A 24,894-nucleotide genomic window follows, 5' to 3' on the forward strand; every position below is an offset into this window, starting at 1 on the left:
AGTATTACAGCGTCTTATGTTCAAAGAAAATCTTCGCAGACAAGAGTCAATAAACTTCTACTTCTGGCTAGTATTTAAATTCTGAATGACATCCTTTATGGATGTTCAATTCAAGAAATATTTTTCTTATTACGTTAATAAAAAGTTGTTTTAATAATAAATCAATAATTTTAGGAGTCAAAATAAATCAATCAATTTTAATTTATATGATAGTATATATATATATATATATATATATATATATATATATATATATATATATATATATATATATATCTTTAAAATTTTAATTTATAAAATAAAATTTTAAAGATATGCTACTAGTATCATGTGATAAGATGATACTAGTAGCATATATTTTGTTTAACAAAGGTTTCATCATTAATCTAATTGAATCTTTGGATTTTCTGAAAAAAACCATTTACATCAGGTATCCTCGATAACAGCTAGTAACAAGACTTTTTATAGCAGATATCCAGTTACCAGATTTTCAGACTGTATTTGATAACTCTTAAATTAAAAAAACAAGGTCAACTCTTTTTTTTAAACTTATTTTGTTAAGTTTTATAAAACTGAAAATTTCATTAGTAAAACCCCTATAACATTTTGAAGTTACGTTACATTTCAATCAGTTACAATTGGTAACAAGGTTACATTCTCTAATTTTTAATAAAATATTAAGTAAATAAATTTGATATTAATAAAACATTAAGTAAATAAACTTGATAATGCAGTAAATGTTTGTTTATCATTGATGCATTCAGGGACGAACCCAGACCTATTTTAGTACCGCAGAAGCGGTATGGGTGCCTAAAAAAAAGCGCCCAAAAATTATTTTTATTTTTTAAAAACTTGTAGTGAAATTTTATAACAATGGAATGTATAAAAAATTTGCTTTTTCGAAAGATAGAACGATTTTAAAATATCCATTAAGAGTAAAGTTAACTTTTGTTTTTTGACAATTAAGAGTAAATTGCTTTTGATAATATATGAACAAAAGTAAAAAATTTCAGTTTTAATTACTATCGCGCAAATTTAATTTTTAAGTGAATGAACTTTTGATCATTAGCTTACTATTTTAGTTTACGCAAGGAAAACGAAACGTAAACATTTTCACAAAGTTTTGTTTCTTTTCTATTTTTTTTTTGACTTTTAAAATAAAAAAAATAATGATTACAATAACTTAATAAAAGTTTTATTAAGGTCTGTTTAAAATAAATCATAGTAAATGTAACTTATTTATCAAACGTAATTTTTTAAATTATACTTAATGATTAAAAAATATATATATATTTTTAAAAAAATGATATGTTTTTTAATCAAAAAAATATAATATTATGTTTTACTAAATTACATTTTGTTAAATTATGTTTACCGTAATTATCTCTTCTTTAATTATCTTTAATTTAAAAGGCATCTTAAAATCACTTTGAAAACTATTAAACAACAACAACAACAACAACAATAAGATATTTATTTTCCTCAAAACTTATAATCATTTAACTACAATAATATATTAATAATAATAATATTAATAATAATAATAATAATAACAATAATAATAAAAATAATAATAATTTTAGAATAATAATAAGAAGAATAAGAATATGTATAACATTATAAATAATAAACCGAAAATATCATCATTAAGAATAGATAAAAATAAATGATTGACAAGGAAGGAGTCATTCATGCAGAAACCTGATCAAAGGAGTGATACCAAATAGATATATTAATAATATCAATTTAAAAAGTAATAATAATAACAATAATAACTTTAATCATTAATAGAGCAAAGGTAAAAGCAAAAATAACAGTATTTATTACAATTATCTTCTATATATATAAAGGGCAATGTGTGTGTGTGTGTTTGTTTGTTTGTTTGTTTGTTCTCTATAGAAATCCAAACCGCCGGACCGATCTCGATGAAATTTGGCATGGGGGTAGTCCTCGAGGGGGAGAAGGTTCTTAGCTGGGTTTTGACCCCGTACCCCGATCCCCGGGGTCAAGGGGGCCAAAAAATGGGCCCCCCTGACCCCGGGGTCAGGGGGACCATTTTTTGGGCCGATTTTTTAGGCCCATTTTTGGGCCCATTTTTGTGTACAGATATCAGGTAAGCCAGTTTAAATATTGGCCTGGGCAACGCCGGGTAACTCATGCTAGTAATATTAATAATAATAAAAATAGCAGTAATGAAAAAAATTAAATCTAATGACAAAAATAATAAAGTTTCTGTAAAAATAGTAGGAAGAAAAAGTAAAATAAGAAAACTAAAAGCAGTTATTAATGATAAAAATATTAAAATAAAATTTTTTTAGAATTTGTTTAAATTTAGTGTTGCGTAATTTATGGACAATCCTTATTCAAAAACATGCCTTTAAATCAATTCCTTTTTCTTAGGATAAAACTTAACAAGATAAACACAAATGATTAAAATGATGATTGAAAAAATGAGGATTAAAAATCATTGTCACGGCACTGGTTTTAATTAGGAAAGGAATCGGAGATGAGGGGGCATGGGGGCTCAAAAATGTCACCCCTACCCCTAACATTGCCAAAAAAAAAGCAGTATTCCCAAATAAATTCTGGGTTCTTCTAATGTAACAAAATTTGTGATGTATTTTAATTAGATTTTAATTCTTACTTATTTACGCTAGGTTATGTCTCGGTTGGTTATACTTTTAAAGGTATAAGTACCTTAGATTGCTTAAGTATCATAAGTAATTTTAACTTTTAAAGGTACATTTTATTTATGTTTTTCTTTACGTTACTTTTAAAGCATTAAAAGTTGTATTTACCTTTAAAAAGTGTTTTTTTAATTTTTCAAAAATTTATTTACAATAGTTTTGACAAACGTATTATTGCGTTTTCAAAAATCAATACATAAATAATCAGAAATATAGATAATATTGTTAATAAAACAATTTTATTAAATACCGTAACTCATGAGTTACTGTATTTAACAAAGCATTTGCGGAAACATTTGTAACTAAAATTATTTTTTTTTCAAAAACTGCTTATTATCATTGTTTATTTTACTAATTTGTCACAAAAAAAAAAAAGTTTCAACTTGCAAAATTACGTCTGAATTATTTTATTTAATCTTATAAAAGTGCAATTTTTAAAAAGTGTGAACTGAAATGTAACCTAAAGTTAAAAAAAATCTATATTTGAGACGTATTTTAACTATGTCTTATATCTAGATGTTGTTACATTACATTACATTTTTTTTTTTGTCAATAATACAAGCGTAATACTTCATGAGTTTTTATAAATCCTCAAGCAAAAATGTATATTAATGTATTTGATATAACATTTTAACATCTAGTGCATTATCTGTTAACTCTCTCTAAACTATCATTCCAACTTGACTTCTCTCTTTTACTAAGCCATGGCTATTGATCTATATCTCTCACTCTCTCTCTCTTTTTCTTTCTCTATATATATCTAAAAAAAAAACATTTGATTATGAAGATACCATAGGTTACAATGTTACTACTCATTAGGTCAAAATGTTATGTATTGTTATGTAATGTGTTACATCTCAATTAGGTAAAAATAATGGACATTTTGCACATAACATTATGAATCTCGTTTTTGTTACAATACATAACGCAACCTTAAAATGTTATAGGGGAAATAAGCCATTCACTAAATATTAAAAAAAAATGTACCATTGGAATATACTTTATAAAAGTATAATAGATGTACTATTGGGACAAAATAAGTTCTATTGAAAAGAACTTTATTTCTCATGAAATTTTGTTTTAACTTCTTAAGAAATTTTATAACTGTTCAGATAATTCACTTTTAGACAACAAATGTTCAGACAGTAAATTTATAAAAAATAAGCTGAATTATAAATAGCATTTAAAAATTTGTTTAAATAACACTTTTCATACACTTATTACTTTATTTTTTATTTCTTATTTGCCATTATTTAAAATTGTCTTTAAATAATAAATAACTACCTTAATATCTGTTGAAAAATTTTTTATTTTTGTATCAGAGCCAGATCTTCGTAAATGATAGTTAACCCATCTTAAAAGAAGCTCTTCTGGGGTAAGGTTCAGTAGAGCCTCTATAGTTTCACCAACTTCTAAAAGAGCTGTTAAGTGATAGTTTCCTTGAAGAGTAATGCTAGCAAATAAACCAATCTGATAAAAAATATTTATAAGCTTTACTTTTAAGCAATACAATAAATATGCATTAGTAAGTGCATATACATAAACACATACATACATACATACATACATACATACATACATACATACATACATACATACATACATACATACATACATACATACATACATATACATAATACATACATACACATAAATACATACATACATATACATAATACATACATATACATAAATACATACATACATACATACATACATACATACATACATACATTCATACATACATATATACATACATACGTACATTCATACATACACACATACATATATACACAAATATCTTTGCAAACTTAGCCTTTCATAAAATGTGATAATGAAACAACCGTCAGTAGGGGCTTCAGTACATACATCAACTGAGGATTTAAGTTTTAGTAGGTACTACCTAGATACTATGGAGTTTTGATACAAAATAATATATATTTTTTTTTGGTTTTTTTTTTAAAAAAAAATGTTAGGATTAAAGTTAAAACATTAAGTTAAGCATGCAAAATATTTTAAGAGTTTCGGCCTAAATCTAAGAAAAAAACAAAAAAAAAAAATATATATATATATATATATATATATATATATATATATATATATATATATATATAGGAGCAAAATAATTTAGTAGTTCATACTCGTATAATTTGCCATAGTAATCCAAGCACCAAATGTTGATTACATCCTGAAATATCCTCGGGACCAATGTTTACAACAGTACAACCTATTGCATTTGCAGAATTTATAGCTAGTGAATTATTTTCTGAGATTAAGAAGGGATTAAGTGGACCTTTATTGATTACTCGTTCATCAATTGTGTCTTTCACACTTAAGTTTATCATCTTGCTAAACAAAATTATAAAAAGTAGTTTATTTACCTGTGTCATGCCTATGTAAATATATTTTTATATTATAATAATAGGTCTACCAGAAAGTTCTGTCTGTTTCTACAAAAACAATTTTTGATGCGTTAGCACATGTTTATTTAGAGCATGTTTGGCTCATTCATTATTTTTATTGTTTAAAGTATTCATACAGATGCACAGGGGCCAGTGACTGGACAAAATATACAGACCTACCACTTACTAAGCTTGTACTACTTGTAGCATACATTGTCAAAGATTTTCTTGAATGCATGGGTACAATAATACCCATACAAATTTAAAAAATTCTGTAGACGCTTGTAAAATCTGCTAATTAGAAAAACTAATTAACTAAGCTAGAGTATAATTTTTTTACAGGGAACCAAATTTATCCAGCAACGTGTAATAACACTAGTTAATCATATTAAACTGAAAAAAGTTTTGCTTTCCGTGAGCGAGGATCAAAGGCAGGATTTCATAATAAAACACGTGCTAAATAGTGTACATAGCACAAATAAAACATAAAACTAATAAAATTTAGCTGTTGCTAAGCAAAATTGGGTATCCATAGCAACTAAATAAAAAAAGTTTATTTTTTCCATTTAGTTGCTATTTACCTCATATTGGCACTTATGTAAAATTTGGTGAACATAGCACTTGTAAAAATATCTGAAAAAAAAATTTATGTTTTTGCTACCCAAAATTAGGTATCCATAGCAATGAATTAAAAAAATAACACCTTCATAAGAAGCGCAGACATCATATTATTACTCATCCTAATTTTAGTCAATATAGCCCTAATATTAAATAAGTTATGAATTTTGTCCAGTAAAAGTGAATTCTGGCCCACTGTGAGATGTAGCAAATTAACTCAAACAAAATTATTGTATGTCTTCATTATAAAGTGATAGTGTAAACATGGCTAGTGATAAAGTTCATTTACATATTATATACGAATATCAACAACAAGGAGAAATGCTACAGAAGCATGTAGAAATTTATTGAAATTGTTTGATAGGATATTGTTTCTAATAGGACATGTAGAAGATGGTTTTAAAAATTTCAAACTGGTGATTTTGACCTTTCTGATCAATCACATTCTGGGCGTCAATCTTTGATTAATGACGACAATATCAAGAACATGTTGGAACAAGATTCATTTCTGACATGATCCGAGATTGCAGAAACACTTAAATCTCACTAAACTATTTCGGACCATATTTGAAAAGATAGGATTAATATGGAAATATTCAGGATGGGTGAATCAATCACATATGACTTTGAGTAAGAGAATGTTGTGTATATGGTGGGACATTCAAGGACCAATATATTATGAGCTTTTAAAACAAAAAGCTTAATTTGGAGAAGTAAAAGGACCAGTGATGTTTAATATAAAAGACATCATACTGCATCATAATAATGCCAGGCTGCATGCTGCTTTGGAGATTCGTCAAAAAATTGCAAAGCTAGGCTGAGAAATTATGTCGCATCCGCAATATTCCCCGGACTTAGCACCCTCCAACTACCACTTATTTTTGTCCTTACAAAATTTGTTAAATGGCAAGAAACTCGAAAACAAAGAAGATATCAAATATGCACTGGTTCAATTTTTTGAATCAAAGAATAAAATGTTTCTCCAAAATGGAATTTACAAATTACCATCTCACTGGCAAGATGTCATTGAAAATAATGGCAATTATAGTATTCAATAAAATTTAGAGGTGATATTACAAATTTGTATTTTATTTTGTTGCAAAAACCGACAGAACTTCCCAGCAAACCTAATAATAAAATAATAGATAATATTTTAACAGGATTTTAAACAAAAGAACTTTATATCAAAAGTTGCTTTGTATTAAATGACTACAACAAGGTGTTATGGTAATTTGTAAAAATAAACTTTCAAAAGAGATAAATAGGTAAAAGAGATAATTAGATAAGAGAGGAATAGGTATAATATTTATAAAGAAACGCTACAAAACGGAGTTTAGCCTTGCAAAAACTCTGCATTGCTCATTTTTCTTAGCAACAAATTACGAAGAAGAGGCCTATAATAAACTAATAGCTTTGTTTGTTCATGGCATTGACATGTGTTAATACAATTATTAAGTAAATAATCTTTAATTGTTTTATTGTTTTAAAACTTTTAATAAATTTATTTTAATAATTTTGTTTTAAATAATATCTTAGCTGTTTTGCTAATCAAAATAAAACTTGCTAAATATAAGGTCTTAGAACAAGAATGGAAAATTGGTCTAAGAACAAGGTATATAAGGTCTAAGAGCAAGAATGGAAAATTGGTCTAAGAACAAGGTATATAAGGTTTAAGAGCAAGAATGGAAAATTGGTCTAAGAACAAGGTATATAAGGTTTAAGAGCAAGAATGAAAAATTGAAATTGGGAATCCCTATTTTTGTTTTTGTGCAGTTGCTATATTAAACCATAATCATTTTTTTTGTTTTTTCTACAAGAACATCTCTATTGAGTCCTGACTTATATGCAAAAGGGTCCTGACACATATGACTTAACATGCATAGTACCCCTTGCGAATATTGACTCTAACCCACTTGGGCCATTCTCAGTTTTCCAGAATGCTATAATTGATGCACAAAATAAATATCAATCTCTGCACTCTATCAAAATCTGGGGTGACCTAGAATGAATGACTGACAATATTCTACAATACATAAAATATGCACAAAGCTGGGCTTAACCATCAACGTAACATCTTGCTAATATTATTGCCCAACTTATTGCCACCCGGAAAGCATCTTAGTACAGAAATAAATATATGTATCCCACTAATACAAATAGTATGTGGTCATATACACATCCCCTATCAACCCTAACTCCCAGCTTAATTATGTACAAAAATTTGGTTTTCTTCCTGGAGAAGTACAACTGATGCCATCATACAAGTAATAGATGACTGGGGATATGTTGTTGACCCCATAATCTCACTAAAAGTTACTTTCTTTGATTTTGCAGAAACTTTTGATCTAGTAGACCACATTATTTTCATGCAAAAACCTGAAATTAACCAATCACACTTAGTCTACACCATAACTATTACTCACATTTCACTTTTAAATTCAACACTAAAATAGCAAATAGGACAATGTATTAAAACATGTACTCTTAGGTGCTTAATAAATGAGAGTTTAAATGAGACAATTAATAAATGAGACAATTAATAAATGAGACAATTAATAAATGAGACAATTAATAAATGAGACATTTATTAATTTTCAGAAATTTTTCCCAACTCAAGCTTATTAAGATGTTAATTAGTTTTTACAATTGAAAATTGTTTTATTGATGTTCTGCAAAAATTTCCCACCCATTTATTAAGACCCCATGTTTATTAGATCTAAACTAAAATTCTCATCCCCCTTTTTACTCCTACCCCTTGTACTACTTTGTACTACTACTACCTTGCCGCATAATGACGTTCATTAATCTAGTACTAATAATTATTATTGTTATTTGAAAACATTTTTCTCATTTCATCAAAATTCATTCATTCATTTTATAAAGATATTAGTTTTCTCTCAAATATTTATTTCAATAAAATATTTGGAAAAAAAAACAACTTACCAAAGTATAATGCCATCGCGAAGTGATTTAAAAAGGAGATCATTAGACTGAATTGGAATCACTGTTTTCAAATCTGGATCATCTTTCAATTGAGAATTAATCCAATCTCTCAAAGCAGTCTGCTCAGATTCCGAAAAAGTATGAGCAGTACCATCTGCTGACGCAGTTGATGTACCACCAGATGTTTTTATACCTTGTCGTGGAGATAAAAGAGAAGTCCATTGTCCAAACACTCCTTTATTTGTAACTTTGCAATATATCTACACAAATTATATATATATATATATATATATATATATATATATATATATATATATATATATATATATATATATATATATATATACATATATATATATATATATATATATATATATATATATATATATATATATATATATATATATATATATATATATATATATATATATGAAGACCTCGGTGGAAAAACCGGCGTTATCACATTTAAAAAGTATTGAGAAAGTATTTATTGATCATTAATAAAGGTCTTTATTTAAAGCAAATGAAACTAAGCAATTTAAAAAAATTTATATTATAATTATTTTATTTAAAATTTATTCAAAAACAAAACATTTTGTAATTTTTTATACAAAAATTTTTTTTTCTTTGCTTTAAATAAAGACATTTATTAATGATCAACAAATACTTTCTCAATACTTTTTAAATGTGACAACGCCGGTTTTTCCACTGAGGTCTTCATATATATATATATATATATATATATATATATATATATATATATATATATATATATATATATATATATATATATATATATATGTATATATACATACAGTGGGCAGCCAAATTATTAGTTACACTTGCAAAAACTTATTAGTTACACTTGCATATAAACCATTATAAGCTTTTTTACATATACTTATGTTAAATTTTTATACAAATACTAGTGGTACTAGCTTAAATAAATATATTTTATTAAAAAGAAAAACACTTATTTAAACAGTTACTATTTTTAAGCATTTATTTATAAAAAGTCATAATACAAAATATTTTGTAGTATATCGTTGGGGCGCCTTTTGCATCAATTACTGCTTGTATCCTTCTTGGAATACTTTAGATGCAATTCCTTACATTTGCTTTTAATTCCTGATCATTGTACCAATTTTTTATTATTTGTGAATCTATGAGAATTTTTTTGTTGATTTTAGTATCATGCCCAATTATCCGCTTTAAAAGTTCCCAGGCGTTCTCTATTAGGTTTAAGTTGGGAGAATTGCCAGGTCATGGTAAAACAGTAACATTTTTTGACTCTAAATATCTTGTCAATGATATAGCTTTATGGCATTGGGCAGAATCATGCATAAAGATGCATTTGTATGCATCAAAAAACCAATCATGTAACTGAGGAAATAACTTGGTAGCTAATACTTTTTTATATTTATCCTGGTTTTTCATCCCTTCAACTATATAAAGAAGGTTAATGCCCTTACCACTTACAACTGATCACACCATCACCTTCAAAGGGTGTTTTATCGTCTCTATAACACAGTCTGGGTTATATTTATCTTCTTTACTTTGTCTTACAAACGAAGAATTATCCATTAATATTTTAAATTGGGACTCATCTGTGAAACACACCTGAAAACAATTAAAAATAATAATATAAAAACTCATATAAATGTTTTAATCAGTGATGCTGTTGTAATAAATGATTAAATAAGTATTTACATACATTTTCCCAACCTTTAGCAGAGATATGTTGGTGTTGCCTAGCCTTAGTGAAGCATTTTAATTTTATCGCTGACGTAAGTTTAGGTTTCCTTGAAGGTCTGTAGCATTTAAGCCCCAGTTCTCCAATTCAACGCCTTGTAGTTTTGTTAGAAATCTTGATACTGATTTCTTCTATGATTTTAGTAACTGCTTTTGTACGTTTTCTTTGGTTTTTAACACAAATGTAATGAATTGCCCATTCATCTCTCAGGGTAGTGATGCGTAGCCTCCCACATTTTCCAATTCTGGCACATTGTACAAGTATTTTTTTATCAAGTTTACCTTCTAATTCTGCTTACAGTCATCACAGAAACTTTAACTAAATTTGCAACTTTTCTTTGGGAGTGATTTGAATGTTTTAATGAAGATATTACTGAAATTTTTTTGTTTGATGTATCTTTAGCTTTTCCCATTTTTACGCACCAAAGTTCAAATATTTCTAGTTAAAACTACTAATTGATGTATAAAAATGAGTCAGAGCTACAAAAACACCAAACATGTAAAAAAATGTAGAAAACTATTATTGATATTAAAATCTTTAAGAATGTAAGAGTAGTTATTCATTTAAAATCTATATTTAATTGCAGTTTTTGTGAAAAACAAACTGTAACTAATAATTTAACCCAGAGTTTATTTGGGGATAATGTTTTAAAGTGACGGGGGATAGTGGGTGGGGCAAGTGTTAGGAGATTTTACCCCCAATATTTTTTTCCAAATTTTTAAAATAAAAAACTTTATGTCCCCCTCCCTCCCCTCTCACACCTTCCAGATATAAACCGGCTAATTTTTCTTATATTAGTGTTCACTTTGTTATGGTAGACTTTATTGTAAACAAAGATTTAACATAAACATATGTTTCTATGTGAGCACAATTAATTAGTTGAGCTAAAAAAAAAAACATTTTATCTATGTTAACCATTTTAATTTTATTTGAAGCTTTGATATAGCATTAAAAATATTTAACTTGTATATTTACATTGCATGTCTACAAAATGCAATCTACTTGAGAACTATATACACCAATATAAAGAAAGAACTATTTTTTTATTCAATTCAAAGTTGCAAAATCTATAGTGTTATATAATTTGGTTTATATTGTTTAAAATATGATAAAAATATCATTTTTTATAAAATATGATTAAATGAAATATGGGTTTAAAAATAATATTATACATGAATTATCGATAACTATATAATAAACTACGCCTAGGGCCGCCAAATATCTAGAATCAGGCTTGCATGGTACTATGCTTTGTACGAGGTTTTTTATCTGAAGGAATAGAGGTAAGTGTGCTGAAACATTTTTCAACTGCAGGGCAGGCATCACTGGGGGTCAGGAGGCACATGGTCCCCCACTTTTTTTTTGTGGACCTCTTTTTTTTTTTAGAAACTGACAATTTTTTTCGAACTAAGAGAGTGTGCTACCCCCCTTCCACTTTGAAAACCATTTCGTTGTCTATGAACTGTGCTGTTAGATGATGACAAACAGAAGTATAATTCAGCTAACACTAAAATATTTGGAAAAATATTTGAAAATAATTTATTAAATTCTCACTCACGAGTAGGAGCTTTATTAAATTTTGATAATTTCTGCCAAATTTTTAAATTAATAATTATTCAAAGTTAGCTTTAAATAATTATTACTATTAATATCATCCGATAATGATACATCAAATTCCAATAAACAAGTAAAAGAATATAGCAAAAAAGACAATAATTCTACTGATGGTAGAGAATGTAGTCATACATTTTAGATTTTTTTATTGCTATTAATAATTTTTTATTAATTTACAATATAAACTTGTTTATAAATATATAAATATATTGTAAAAATATTTAAAAAAAATGATTTGCTTTCTTGCCATATTGAGAAAAAACGTACAATTATTGTAAAATATTTTCGTAAACATAATTCAAAATTTGTTTTTTCTTTATATTGATGTATATAATAGATTGCATGCTGGAGATGTTTTATTTTCATTTAAATTTTTTGGCAACCTAAAAATAAGAAAAAAAAACAGTAAAAAAAAAAAAGAGATAAATCTCTTAAACGACATTAAATTTTTACATAAAATGGTGTTTTAAACTTCACACCAGTCTACTCATTCCTGCTATAACTTAATGCAACAAAATTAGCAAAAATTTTGTTTATAAATCAGTTTAAAATAATGAACTTAGAAACTTTGATCTTAATGCAAGTCTATTAAGCAAAACCTTTTTAAATTAAAAAGATAAAAATTTGGTTTATAGCTTACTTTTTTACTTTTGTTTATTTTCTTTTTACAGTTTATGTTTTTTGTTTTCATTTTTATTTAGTTTACTTAAGATTTTAAGCACCATTTTTTAAATGCACAAAAATTATCAAACTATTCAAAAGCCATGGCCAAGTCAGCAATAAAAAATTCGTACATGTGTGGTCATATAAAGACGTGCACATCTTCCTGTGAAACACTGCAAAACTATTTTATAAATAATTTTTTTAAAGTATTTGAAAAAATTCTGATTTTAATTTTGATTGAGCAATTATTATAATTATGATAACTATGTTTATTTCCATTTTACTTTTACTTAATTTTTTTCACAGTTCTTTAACTCGCTTATTAAATAAAAGCAATAGTTATCTTAAATTTAATGAATAAAAATAAAATTTTACAATACAATAAAAAGCCATAGCACTAAAGTGAAGTTAGACAGGAAACTACGAGCAGTTTAGCAATATATAACTAATTGTAATATATTTAATTCATATATGTAATTAAAAGTTAAACAAATATGAAAACAAAATTCTTTCCTTTATTAATAAGGATTTTGTAATATATGTATGTATGCATGTATGTATATATATGCATATATATATATATATATATATATATATATATATATATATATATATATATATATATATATATATATATATATATAAATGTATATATTTATGTACATATATATATATATATATATATATATATATATATATATATATATATATATATATATATGTACATATTTATATATATATATATATATATATATATATATATATATATATGTATATATTTATATATATATATATATATATATATATATATATATATATATATATATATATATATATATATATATATATATATATGTATATATATATATATATATATATATATATATATATATATATATATATATATATATATATATATATATATAGCATTATTATAAAAGTTCATTTTTCTTTTTAACAAGCTTCTTTTTTTTTAACATAAAGCTTTTCAAGAGACTCTTGTTTTTTCAAGGCAGCTCTTTTTAGTGCATTAGATTTTGATATGTCAGCTTTAATGTCATCTAAATACGAAGAGAATCATTAAACTATGACATTTCATTTAGTATTATATGAACTAAAAATTTATTCATATTCAAGGCACAAATCTAAAGCTATCTTTTTTTCAGCATGGAATCCAATTTCATCAGACGACTTCTTTAAATTCTCAGTCATAGATAATGCCTATCAAAAAAAATATAAACCTATCTTTAGCTATTTCAACTTCATGTTCATGGCACATGAAGTTGAAATAGCTAAATATTTGTTGGATAGGTAAATATTTGTTATACCTATAAAATGTGAGGTAATCTTGGATAGAACGTAAAGAGGTGATTGTGTCAATGGACATATTGTCATCAATCAGGCTTTAATTGCTGCTGAACCCTCGTTCAACTTGAGCTTGTCCGTACGATAAAATGAGGACAATTTAATAAATTTGCTGTAGATTTGTATACAGCTTTAAATCAGTGTATTTTCACAAAAAGTAGTCCAAACGATCTTTATCTTTATCAAAAGTCAAAAATAACTTTGTTATCAACAACGCCAGTTTTACAAAACCTGGAATACTCGTTCTTAGTTAAATCACCAACAGAAGCTCTAGTTTTCTTGTAAGTAACAAGTTTCATCAACAGTTTTTAATTTAATTTAAGAAAATATAGCTGCTCAGAATTTGCAGGAAAAGTTGAAAAAGATGACATGCTGTTGAAAACAACTCATTTAAACCAAGCCCGTAGGCAGGCCAGGAGCAAGGGGGGCACGTGCTCCCCTGCACTTTGTTCTGTTTTATTTGTGTCACTCTTAAATGAATCATAAATATTTTTAAGTATTTAAAGTGTATTCCTGCATTTTTCTAATGAAGAAATGGCTTCTATTAAATTTGTAACTAAAAAATTAAAATTAAACATATATTTTATTTTATTTTTGGCGCTTCTTGAAAAAGTGCTTAAAGAAATGGTATTTATACATACCAAGTTTATTACTTGTACGCGTCTGGTATTTTTCAAATACGGTCACCTTAATATATATATAAAAATATGTATATGTATATGTATATATATATTGCAATCTTATGCAGTAACTCTCTCAACTGTAAAAAAAATCTCTGTAATCTCTCACAACTGTAAAAAAAACTTGACATTTTGAAGAATCTAAAAATCCAATCTTCTGGTGATATTTAAAAAAATGATGATTATGTTTTTGCTACAATTACAGCCTCAACTAACACTATTTCTTCCATAAAGCATAACCATTAATATTAACAAGTTAAATCATCACTTAAGTAATTTTTAAAGTTAAGTTGTCATTTTTTGATTGCTTAGAAAAAGAAATTAATCTGAAATATATACCATATTAAGAATAACTTCCTTTTTTTTTTGAAATATATACCATATTAAGAATAACTTCCTTTTTAAGAACCTCTAGAATTTTATCTCAAACATGTCTCAAACAATCTCTTTTGAATTTTAACTCAAAGATATAGTAGTTGGCTGTTAATCATTATTGCAATAGTTTCTTATATTGATAAATGCAAATACTGGGTCTTCTACTATGCCTTCTCAGATTACATTTGACTCCTGGAAAGTTTTCACTAATGGAAACTTCATGCAATAGTTTGCATTACTAGCATTTGCTATAGATAAATAGCATTTGCTAATCATCAATAGAAAATGCTATTTATGACTCTTTACCATGGTTGTCATTCTATTACTTATGATTCATTTACCTTTATAAATATCTTAACAGCCAAGCAAAACAACTTGAGTATCTACTAATACAATCATGATTTCACTTACCAAAATTTGACCAAAATCTTTAACTGCTCAAAAAACTTTAACTGAAATTCTCTAACTTTACAATTATAAATGTTTACATTGTATACATTAATAATTGTAACATCAATACATACATGCCTTTTGACTCATATGAGAATAATCTACTATAATAATACTATAAATAACTAGTTTACCTATCAGCTCTCATTTTAAATACAATTGATAAATTTGATATTATTGGTGCCTTTAATTGTGATCCACGATTTCCATCTCCATGTAATAATCTCATACCTGATTTTTGTGCTGATGAACATCTTGTCATAGCTGATAGCTGTCTTTCACATGATTCCTTTACTTTTGTTAGTAAAGCATGGGGAACCACTTCTTGGATTGATCATTGCCTTGTCTATCAAAGCTCTCATGCTTCAAATTCAAGTTCAAATGCTTATATCAAGTTCAAATGCTTGGTTAATAACTTCAATATAATTCAGTCTACATTTTTTCTGATCATTTGCCCTTAACAATTGATATTTTATTTAAATTGATATCTCTCCTCTCCTCGTCCAATTTTTACTAGATCTACCAAAGTAAACTTAAATGCCATGTCAATCAATATGATAAAAGAGATCTACTGTATTCTTCAATAAGTGTACACTTCTACTGTATTCTTTAAAACTTCTAATGTATTCTTTAATAAGAGTACACTTCTACTGTATTCTTCAATAAGAGTACACTTCTACTGTATTCTTCAATAAGAGTACACTTTTACTGTATTTAACTCGGTGTCCTCAGTCAACATAAATCAATTTAATATAGTTAACTTAGAAATGTTCACTGTAATTCATTGTACATAAGGCAAATTAATTACTTATACAAAATACTCAACGACTGTCTTACTCGATCTTCATCTAACCTTTTTAAATCTATTTGTAAAGAAAAAAAAAAGCAACCTTTGGACAGTTTATCGAAAAAGATGCTTGTAAGGTTGCTATAGATGCATTCTGTCAATGGAATAGCTACAACGAACCAAAATTTGGCCAAATCTTGAACCATATTAGGAAATCAAAAGCTTTATATAAATATGCTATTTTGCAAAAAATAGCATATTTATATATATCTTGATTTATATAAATATGCAAAAAAAAGATGTCATAAAAGCCAAAAAGTTGACAAACAGTTTAGCGTATACAAAGTGGTAAATGTATCCTCCAGAGGCATAACTATGGGAAAGCAGGGGAAAGTACTGCCTTGGGGCCACAACGTCCAAGGGGCCTCTGCCTTCACCCAATATAGGAGCTTTCAAATCCCTCTTTTTAGGCGGGAAATAATTTTATGACAGTGAGTGTATTCTAACATAAGTTTTCGCGCCATTGTAGAGTTTCGCTTTAAGGTATTCAGTGCTGTAAAATACCTGTAACTGTACAAATACAAGTGTCTCTGAAGTTATTAAAAAATTTAAGGTAATATGTTCTTCTAGTCGAAAGGTACCTATTGAATTGAATATTTGATAAAATATTTCTACAGAGTTTATATTTATGATACTTATCAATTATTTACCTCACAAACACAAATCAAATATCTTTTTCTTATTTTAGCAAAAATGCAAAGCGTATACAAAAAGAAAATTTGAAACTGGAGCTTCAAAAAGATAAAGGGCCAAATAGAAGAAAGATTTAATGAAAAAACATGCAAAATTTGATGCATTTTTTTAAACAGAAAATAAATCTTCAATAAACAACAGTGAAGTAACTACTGATGATAAACCATCTACATCTTCATTAAATAAAGAAATAAATATTAATAACAATGATAATAATTGTGCCATAGACATAGAGACAAGCGTTGAAGATAGCAAACGGACAGTGCATACTTGTGCATTAAATATTGTAAAAGATGTTTTAAATAATTAAAATGATTAGTATAATCACCAAATTATACTAATAAATCATTTTGATACAAACTTAAATTTTAATAATTATGATTTGTACGACCATATTGAAAAAAGAGTTTCTGAAAATGAAAAAAAAATTATCATCAATTTAGGTCCCAGGCATCTTAACAATTTTAATTTTCCACGTGATCCAAATCGAAATAACTTTTTCCTCTACGTATTTAATAACGCTATTCAATAAAATTATATGCTGTTTATTGCTCTTGTTAGTATCTTGTTATTATATTGTAGATATAATAACAAGATAATAACAATAATAGATTGTTATTATAGATATACCATGAGCACTTGATAAAATAATTTTGACTTCTCAAAAATTATAAGAACATGAGCTTTGTAAATAAAAAAATCAATTTCAAAGATAGAATTTTTGGTTATTTTACAATTTGTAAGTCGAATATTAAATAAATTTAAAACAATAAGTTTACTTCTTCAAAAAAACAATACAAATTTAATAAAAGCCATTTCTTCATTGGAAAAATGCAGCAATACACTTAAAATACTTTAAAATAATTATGATTCATTTAAGAGTGACACAAATAAAACTGCATATGTGTATAGAATTACAACTGATTTTAAACCTAAATGAACACCAATTCGTACGAAATTTTTTGATGAACCGCATTTTGAAGAAAATTTTAATAAAAGTTAAGAACAGATTTATATTGACAGCATTTATAAGAAAACTTTTGATCTGCTTTTTATCTTAAATTGGGAAAAGATTTTAATCTTCAATAGAATTAAGACAATTTTTTAGCTTTTTAGAACCATCTAATTTGTTAGAATGTAAAGATTCTGAAATAATTCATTCATCTCAAAATTTTTACAAAAAATACAAAAATTTTATTACACCAAGTTTTGAATGTGAGTTATTGCCATTCAGAAACAACAGTAACATGGTGGGAGAAGTTAACAAATGTGTTGATACAAAAGAATTATTGGAAGTAATTTTAAAATAGGGATTAATATCGAACTATTCAAACATTACTAAATTTTCAATTAAACTATTTTTTATGAGTCATTCCTTTTTTTCTTTTTTAAAGTACCTTATTAGAAAAATTAGGAGTCAGGGGCCTTATTGTATCTACTTGCCTTGGGGCCTCAATCTAAAGTTACGACTCTGGTATTTTCCCACCTTTTAACTCTGCTTTTGGTGCTGTTAATATATATCACTTTTGGAATAACCACTATTGCACCCTGTTTAACTCAGTCAACCTAACATGGCAAAAAAATGATACCTTAATCATTGTAAACTTATCAAGAATGATGTCCATCTTGTCACCTGATGAGTCCAATCTATTATTAAAGTTATGACTTGTGGTAAAGTAACTGACTACTTTGGACTTTAGTTGGAGCATTATCTTTATGTTTAAAATTTTTAAAATTTGAAATTTACTGTCTTTTATATTAAAAAAAAAGGCCAGTAATTCGCCTTGGCACATAAGTACTAGTAGCTAACAAATGGACCAAAAGTTGTGCATTAGTCAACTATTTTAGAATAATTTGCGCCATTTTGAAAATTTTAACAGTTTAGGAGACTTTTTTTTATAACTTTATTTGTAACTGCGAAACACAAACCTTGCGCAGAGAAACAGGTTGAGCATGATACTTCCAGAGGCCATAAGAGTGAATTTGAATCTTAAAAGACTAAAATTTTAAAAAATCTTAAAGACTTAATCCTCTTTTGCAATTACCAATACCAAATATTACTGATTGGTTATGGCTAATAAAGACTATAGATTTAATTATTACAAAAATAAAAAAAAACCTGGTATCATTTAGCTTTTAATCATACCCATTGATGACCCGTGTTTAGACAGTTTAGTAAAGCTTTTAGTTTTTTTTTTAATTTTCTACCTCAGCAAATGAGAAAACTGTTGACAATTTTTTCTAAAATTATTTGCTTACTTGCAGAAACTCATCAAACTCAATTGTACCATTTTTGTTCTCATCAACTTCAGCAATTAGTTCACGTATTTTATACCCAGGAACATTTTCACCAAGTTTTTCAAAAACATCAGCAAGCTCTGAAGAGGTTATATGGCCATTTCCATCTTTGTCAAACTAAAAATAAAAATATTAAAATAAAAGCAAAAGTTTTCGATTATTCAACAGTTATCAAAAAAAATATTTTTAATAATAGTTATCAAAATTAAAATCAACTTAATGCTCATTTGTTGCTTGGTCATTAGTGATTTTTATTTAAATTGCATTCTCTTAATTCCAGATGGAATTTAATGAATATTTATACAGGATAAATTACTTTAGAAAATATTAATATTCTGTTACCAATGTAAGTCTTGTAATAAAATATAATTAAAATTAAAATCAAACAAAGTAATAAACCCAAATGATACAAAAAATGCAAAGTTAAAATAATACAAAAGCATCTATTAAAGCAAATTTTTAACATTTTAAACTTCAGTCAATGAGTTAACTTTTGTATATTCTAATCGTCAACAAGTTGGTATTTTGGAACTTTTGTTAAGTGATTGTTACTTCTTGTTGCTTTTGCATGACTGACAACTTCAAAGTAGCTGGTAAAGCTTGAACATAATAAACCAAGTATGCATTACTTTGTATAGCATACTTAGACAAGATATAACAAGAATTTGCATGAATTTTTGTTATCTTTATGGTTAATGTTTACATTTGTTATACAAGATGCACATAAGGGTGTTTCATATTTTATCAATTTTTGAAATTGAACTTGCAAATCGATTTATAAATTGACCATTTATATGAAAATAAGTTTGAGCAAAAAATATATATATAATTGTAAGTCCCCGTCAATTCGATTTTGGGCAAAAATGTTATGTGTTTTAAACGCCTGGCACACCTTAAGATTTGTCCAATAAAATTTTTTATTCTTTTAAATAATATATGATGGATTGAATAGTAATCCCCAAAATCGAACTGGCGGGGACCCTAAAAATTATATATATATATTTTTTGCTTAAACTTATTTTCATATAAATGGTCAATTTGTAAATCAATTTGCGAATTTAATTTCAAAAATTGATAAAATATGAAACACCCTAATGGACATGTATGCAGAGATGCTAACTTATTAGTTTTGAATTTGGTAACTTGAGACAAAGATTTCTACAGTCGATTCAAACAGGTATAATAGTCAAAAATGGGTTTCACTGCAAGAGTTGTTAATAAATATCTAACTTTCTTTAGTAATCTTAATCTGCCACAAGCTTTTTTTGTATGCTTTCTTTTTTTTTCTCTCGAGAGGAGTTAAAATATTTACTAAAAGAATTTAATGTTAAATAAAAAGTTCAAAGTCAATTGAGTTCTTGTTGTATTAAAAAAGTGTTTTAAAACTTTAAGCATTTAAATTGCTAACACTACTTTACAATAAGTCATTATCAAAAAAGAAACTACATCAATTAAAAAAATGAGCAAATACCTCTCTTGTTTAAAGAGATAAATAAAAGAATAACTAATAATTAATTACAGACTATTATCTTTACCATTAGTTCCATGTAAGATTATTATATCAATTATTCATAATGTAGTTATGAACCTTATTGAAAATAGCGTATTAAATGAACACATATACACATATATTATTAATATGATGTCACTAAATTTTGGAAACATTAGATATAATTATTAAACAATAGATATAATAATCCCTTAGAAAAAACCATTTAGATTAGTTATATGCAGATTTTGCTAAATCATTTGATAAAGTATTTTATATCTTTTTTATTAATCTGGCATGTAGCCAAATAAATAAAAAAGGTACTGTTAGAAACATTTTAAATTGAATAGAAGATTTTACATAATAGAAATTTATGTAAATTACATAACTTACATAACAGAAAACAGAAATTTCTTCTACACCTTTTCAAGATGTAATTGAGAACTTGAAAGTTGTAATTAAGAAAAGTAAGATGTACTTGAGAAGATGAAAGTTGTAATTAAGAAACGTCAGGTGTAATTGAGAAAATGAAAGTTGTAAATAAGAAATCATAAAATGTAATTGAGAACATGATAGTTGTAATTAAGGAAAATATAAAGAATACAAAGTTCTCTGTATTTTGAATTTTGTAGTCCTAATATACTTTGTAATTTAAGGCTGGAAATAATAATATAATATCAGTTTAATATAAGAACTCATGAAAAAGACATTTGAGGTTTAAGCGGTGACTGGTAAAATCCTATCGGGTGACAATTAAAACTTTCTTTTATTTTTGTTTGTGAAAAATTTAATTAAGATTTCAGATGAATAATAAATAAAACACAAATAATTCCATTACTGTATACTGTATTGCTGGTGCATACAAATGCTAAACTTGATATTATTAACTTATTAAAATGCATGTCCAAGAAGAACTTTTATAATGACCTTTAAGCTCATTACATAACATAACATTGTGAATTCGCTATTACAAATAATGTATTCTCATTTACATATTACAATTTCTTAATTACAACTTTTGTTTTTCTAATTACATATTGCAATTTCTTATTTACATATTAGGTTTCTCAAATACATTTCAAAATTTCTTAATTACATGTTGTGTTTCTTAATTACATATTGCAACATCTAAATTACATGTTGTATTTCTCAATTACATCTCACTTTTCTTAATTACAACTTTCAAGTTCTCAATTACATCTGATCTGAAAAGGTGTAGATGACTATGTATCAAACTGGTAACCAGTTATCAATGGTGCACCTCAGAGCTCTGTTTCAGTATTACTTATGCTCTTAATATTTTTCAATGAATTGATTTTAATGATTTTATTATAACTGATTTAGAACGTGATCTTAGTGTCATAGTTCAATTAGATCTAAAATGGGATTTACAAACCAATACAAAAATTTGTAGGGCTTATTCAATCCTGGGTTTAATTCATCAAATTTTCAAATAATTAGATATAAATATGCCACTTTGAGTTTGCTGTACAAGATTGGTCTATATCCAAAACAGAATATTATTAAACTATTAAATGTTATTGTACTCCACAACTGTTTCACTGTTGTTATAGCCTTAATTTATTATTTTTATTGATAATATTGGTGCAGTAAAATTGAAATAAAGTGTTACAATTTTAATTATAATAAAATGGTTTTAAGTTTGTCCTTTAATAACACTAATTCAATACTATGTTAATAAGCATTAAAGTCAAATTTAATGTGTATAATATACACATTAAATTTGACTTTAATGTTTATTGACATAGTACATCACTGTATATATTATAATAAAGTTTCACATTTATTGAACATGAGTATTTCAAAACAAACTAACTTTTTTACTTTTAACTCTTTGATATTGGTAGGTACATCTTTTAAGTTAACATTTAACTTAAAAGCTGTACCTACCAATATCAAAGAACAGTTTTAACAATATATGTATCATAATTATAATATAAAACTACTGGATTATTTAATAATCATTTCAAAAACCTGTTTACGAAAAAAAAAATATTTTATGAGCAAGAAACTAAATTAATATATTTAAACTTTCATTTGTACTTTTTGTAATTATATATAGACAATAAACCATCATTTGATAAGTCAGTAAACATTGTCTTTAATAGATTACTAACCCATAAATGTTCTTTAAAGTTATGTTTAATATGTTGTATTGATATTGACACCAATGAACTTTAGTTCTTGTGCAAAGACAGTGGCAAAACACCTAGATTGCATAACTGATGCACTGGAACTAAAGGAGAGTTGTTAACAAGGCCAAAAGTAGCGAGGCCAAAGCCATATGTTACAAGGCCAGGACCAAGACCAAGGCCAAGTTACGAGGCCAAGGACAAGAATTTTTTAGGTCAAGGCCAAAAATAAGAATTTCAAGGCCAAGGCCTACGTAAACATTTTGAAGACCAAAAACTTTATTAACAAAACGGTAGCTAACAAGTGCTGTGACAATAAAACCACATGGTGTAAAAATAGATCAAGGTTATGCTCAGAACTCTAAATCAATAAAAAAGTATACTTGTAATTATATATGAAAGCCGATAACAAAACAAAAAAATAAAAACTTTTAATTCTGTAGCTTTTTGGTTTTTTTTTTTTTTTTTTTAGGGGCAAGGGCAAAAGAATTAAGGCCAAGGCCAGGGTCTTGGTTGGAACATTTTCTAAACCAACATCCTGGTTTTCTAAACCAGGATGTTGGTTTAGAAAATGTGCAAAGTGGACATATTTAGATAGTATTTTTAAAGAGTCATTAGGGATCGTCCATAAATTACGTCACGCAACTTTTGACCGTTTTTGATCCCCTCCCTCCTTCCACATCGTCACAAAATCGTAACACTTAAGGTAGCAGGGGAATAAAGAGGTATTTTTTGAAATTTTTTGAAAATTTCAAAATTTATATTTTTGAAAACATTAGGGTGTCTTTTTTCATGGAAACTTGGTGTGATATAAAAAATCTTATGCATTCAAGCACAATTGAACCTGTCATTTCGAAAAGGGCACAAGTCCATTTATTAAAACTTTTCAAAATCAACAAAAATATGATTTTTATTAAAATAATGTCTAGGTTGCTAAAGAAACTGAACATAGAAGTAGATAAATAAAGAACATATATAACTTATGTAATTTTTATTTTTTATAGAAAAAACACAAATCATACAAAAACTTTTAATTCAAACTCATAAACTAATTTTTGAAAGTTTAGGACTTATGTCCTTTTCGAAATGACGGGTTCAATTTGCCCTACTAGATAAAACTGTTTAGGTTCTATGGCCATAGCAACCGCCTTAGAAACGACTATTTTTTATTTTTTTTTTTCTTTTATTTTGCCGTTTAAAAATACTACAATAACCGATTATATTTTACAATTTTTACATTAGTAACGACAGGACTTCTAGAAGATCATGAAGATCTTGTCATAAAGTCCTTTACAATATTTGGTTAATTTTTAATAAAAATACAATGTCTTTAGTGAAATAATAATACACAATATGAATATGATGTGTCTCAGAATTGAGACCTGATCTAGACATCTAGTTTTCACCTTAAGGCTTCTTTTTGTTTTTTTAAACGTTTTTTTTTAATTTAGTTTATAAGCTATACACTGAAGCCCCTGAAACCGTTCTATATTCAGAGCTTCTAAATAAAGGTTGTGTTATTGATTTTTATTTTCCTTCAGTTAAAAAAACCATAATATTTTCAATTAAAAAAGCTATCATTACTTGAAATGGGTTCTGAAAAAAGATATCATATATTACGATCACGGAAAAGAAAAGGATTTGCAACAAAATCTTTAAATGCATCAACAATAGTAAACAATGAATTGAGTCAAAACAAATCAGCTTCTGGAAAAAAATTAAATGTTTCATTTTCTAAAAGTGACCCTCCAATTTTCAGCAAGTTTTCATTGCAAGTTTTGAGTCGTCATAAAACCACCACCTCCCCCCCCCCCCCTCCTCCTCTTTGTAGCGAAACGTAATTTATGGATGAATATGTAAATTT

At 26.5% G+C, this 24,894-nt stretch overlaps 1 protein-coding gene across 2 annotated transcripts in view; it reads right to left on the reverse strand.

Annotated features, from left to right (window-relative positions):
• The window catches only part of LOC100197868 (plastin-1), a 52,841-nt gene that overhangs the window by 10,153 nt on the left and 17,794 nt on the right, over window positions 1-24,894 (reverse strand). Inside the window, exons 1-5 of one of the 2 annotated variants that reach the window (XM_065797947.1) lie at window positions 20,924-21,038; window positions 19,350-19,505; window positions 8,651-8,910; window positions 4,829-5,036; window positions 3,972-4,157 (exon numbers count right to left, since the gene is read on the reverse strand). In XM_065797947.1, coding sequence (XP_065654019.1) covers window positions 3,972-4,157; window positions 4,829-5,036; window positions 8,651-8,910; window positions 19,350-19,505; window positions 20,924-20,935 — 822 coding nt within the window. In that variant the 5' untranslated portion in view covers window positions 20,936-21,038. Of the gene's footprint in view, window positions 1-3,971; window positions 4,158-4,828; window positions 5,037-8,650; window positions 8,911-19,349; window positions 19,506-20,923; window positions 21,039-24,894 lie in introns of those variants that run through there. The other variant, XM_065797946.1, reaches the window with a different exon arrangement.

The sequence above is a fragment of the Hydra vulgaris genome, chromosome 05, assembly GCF_038396675.1.
Source record: "Hydra vulgaris chromosome 05, alternate assembly HydraT2T_AEP".
Lineage (NCBI taxonomy): Eukaryota > Metazoa > Cnidaria > Hydrozoa > Anthoathecata > Hydridae > Hydra > Hydra vulgaris.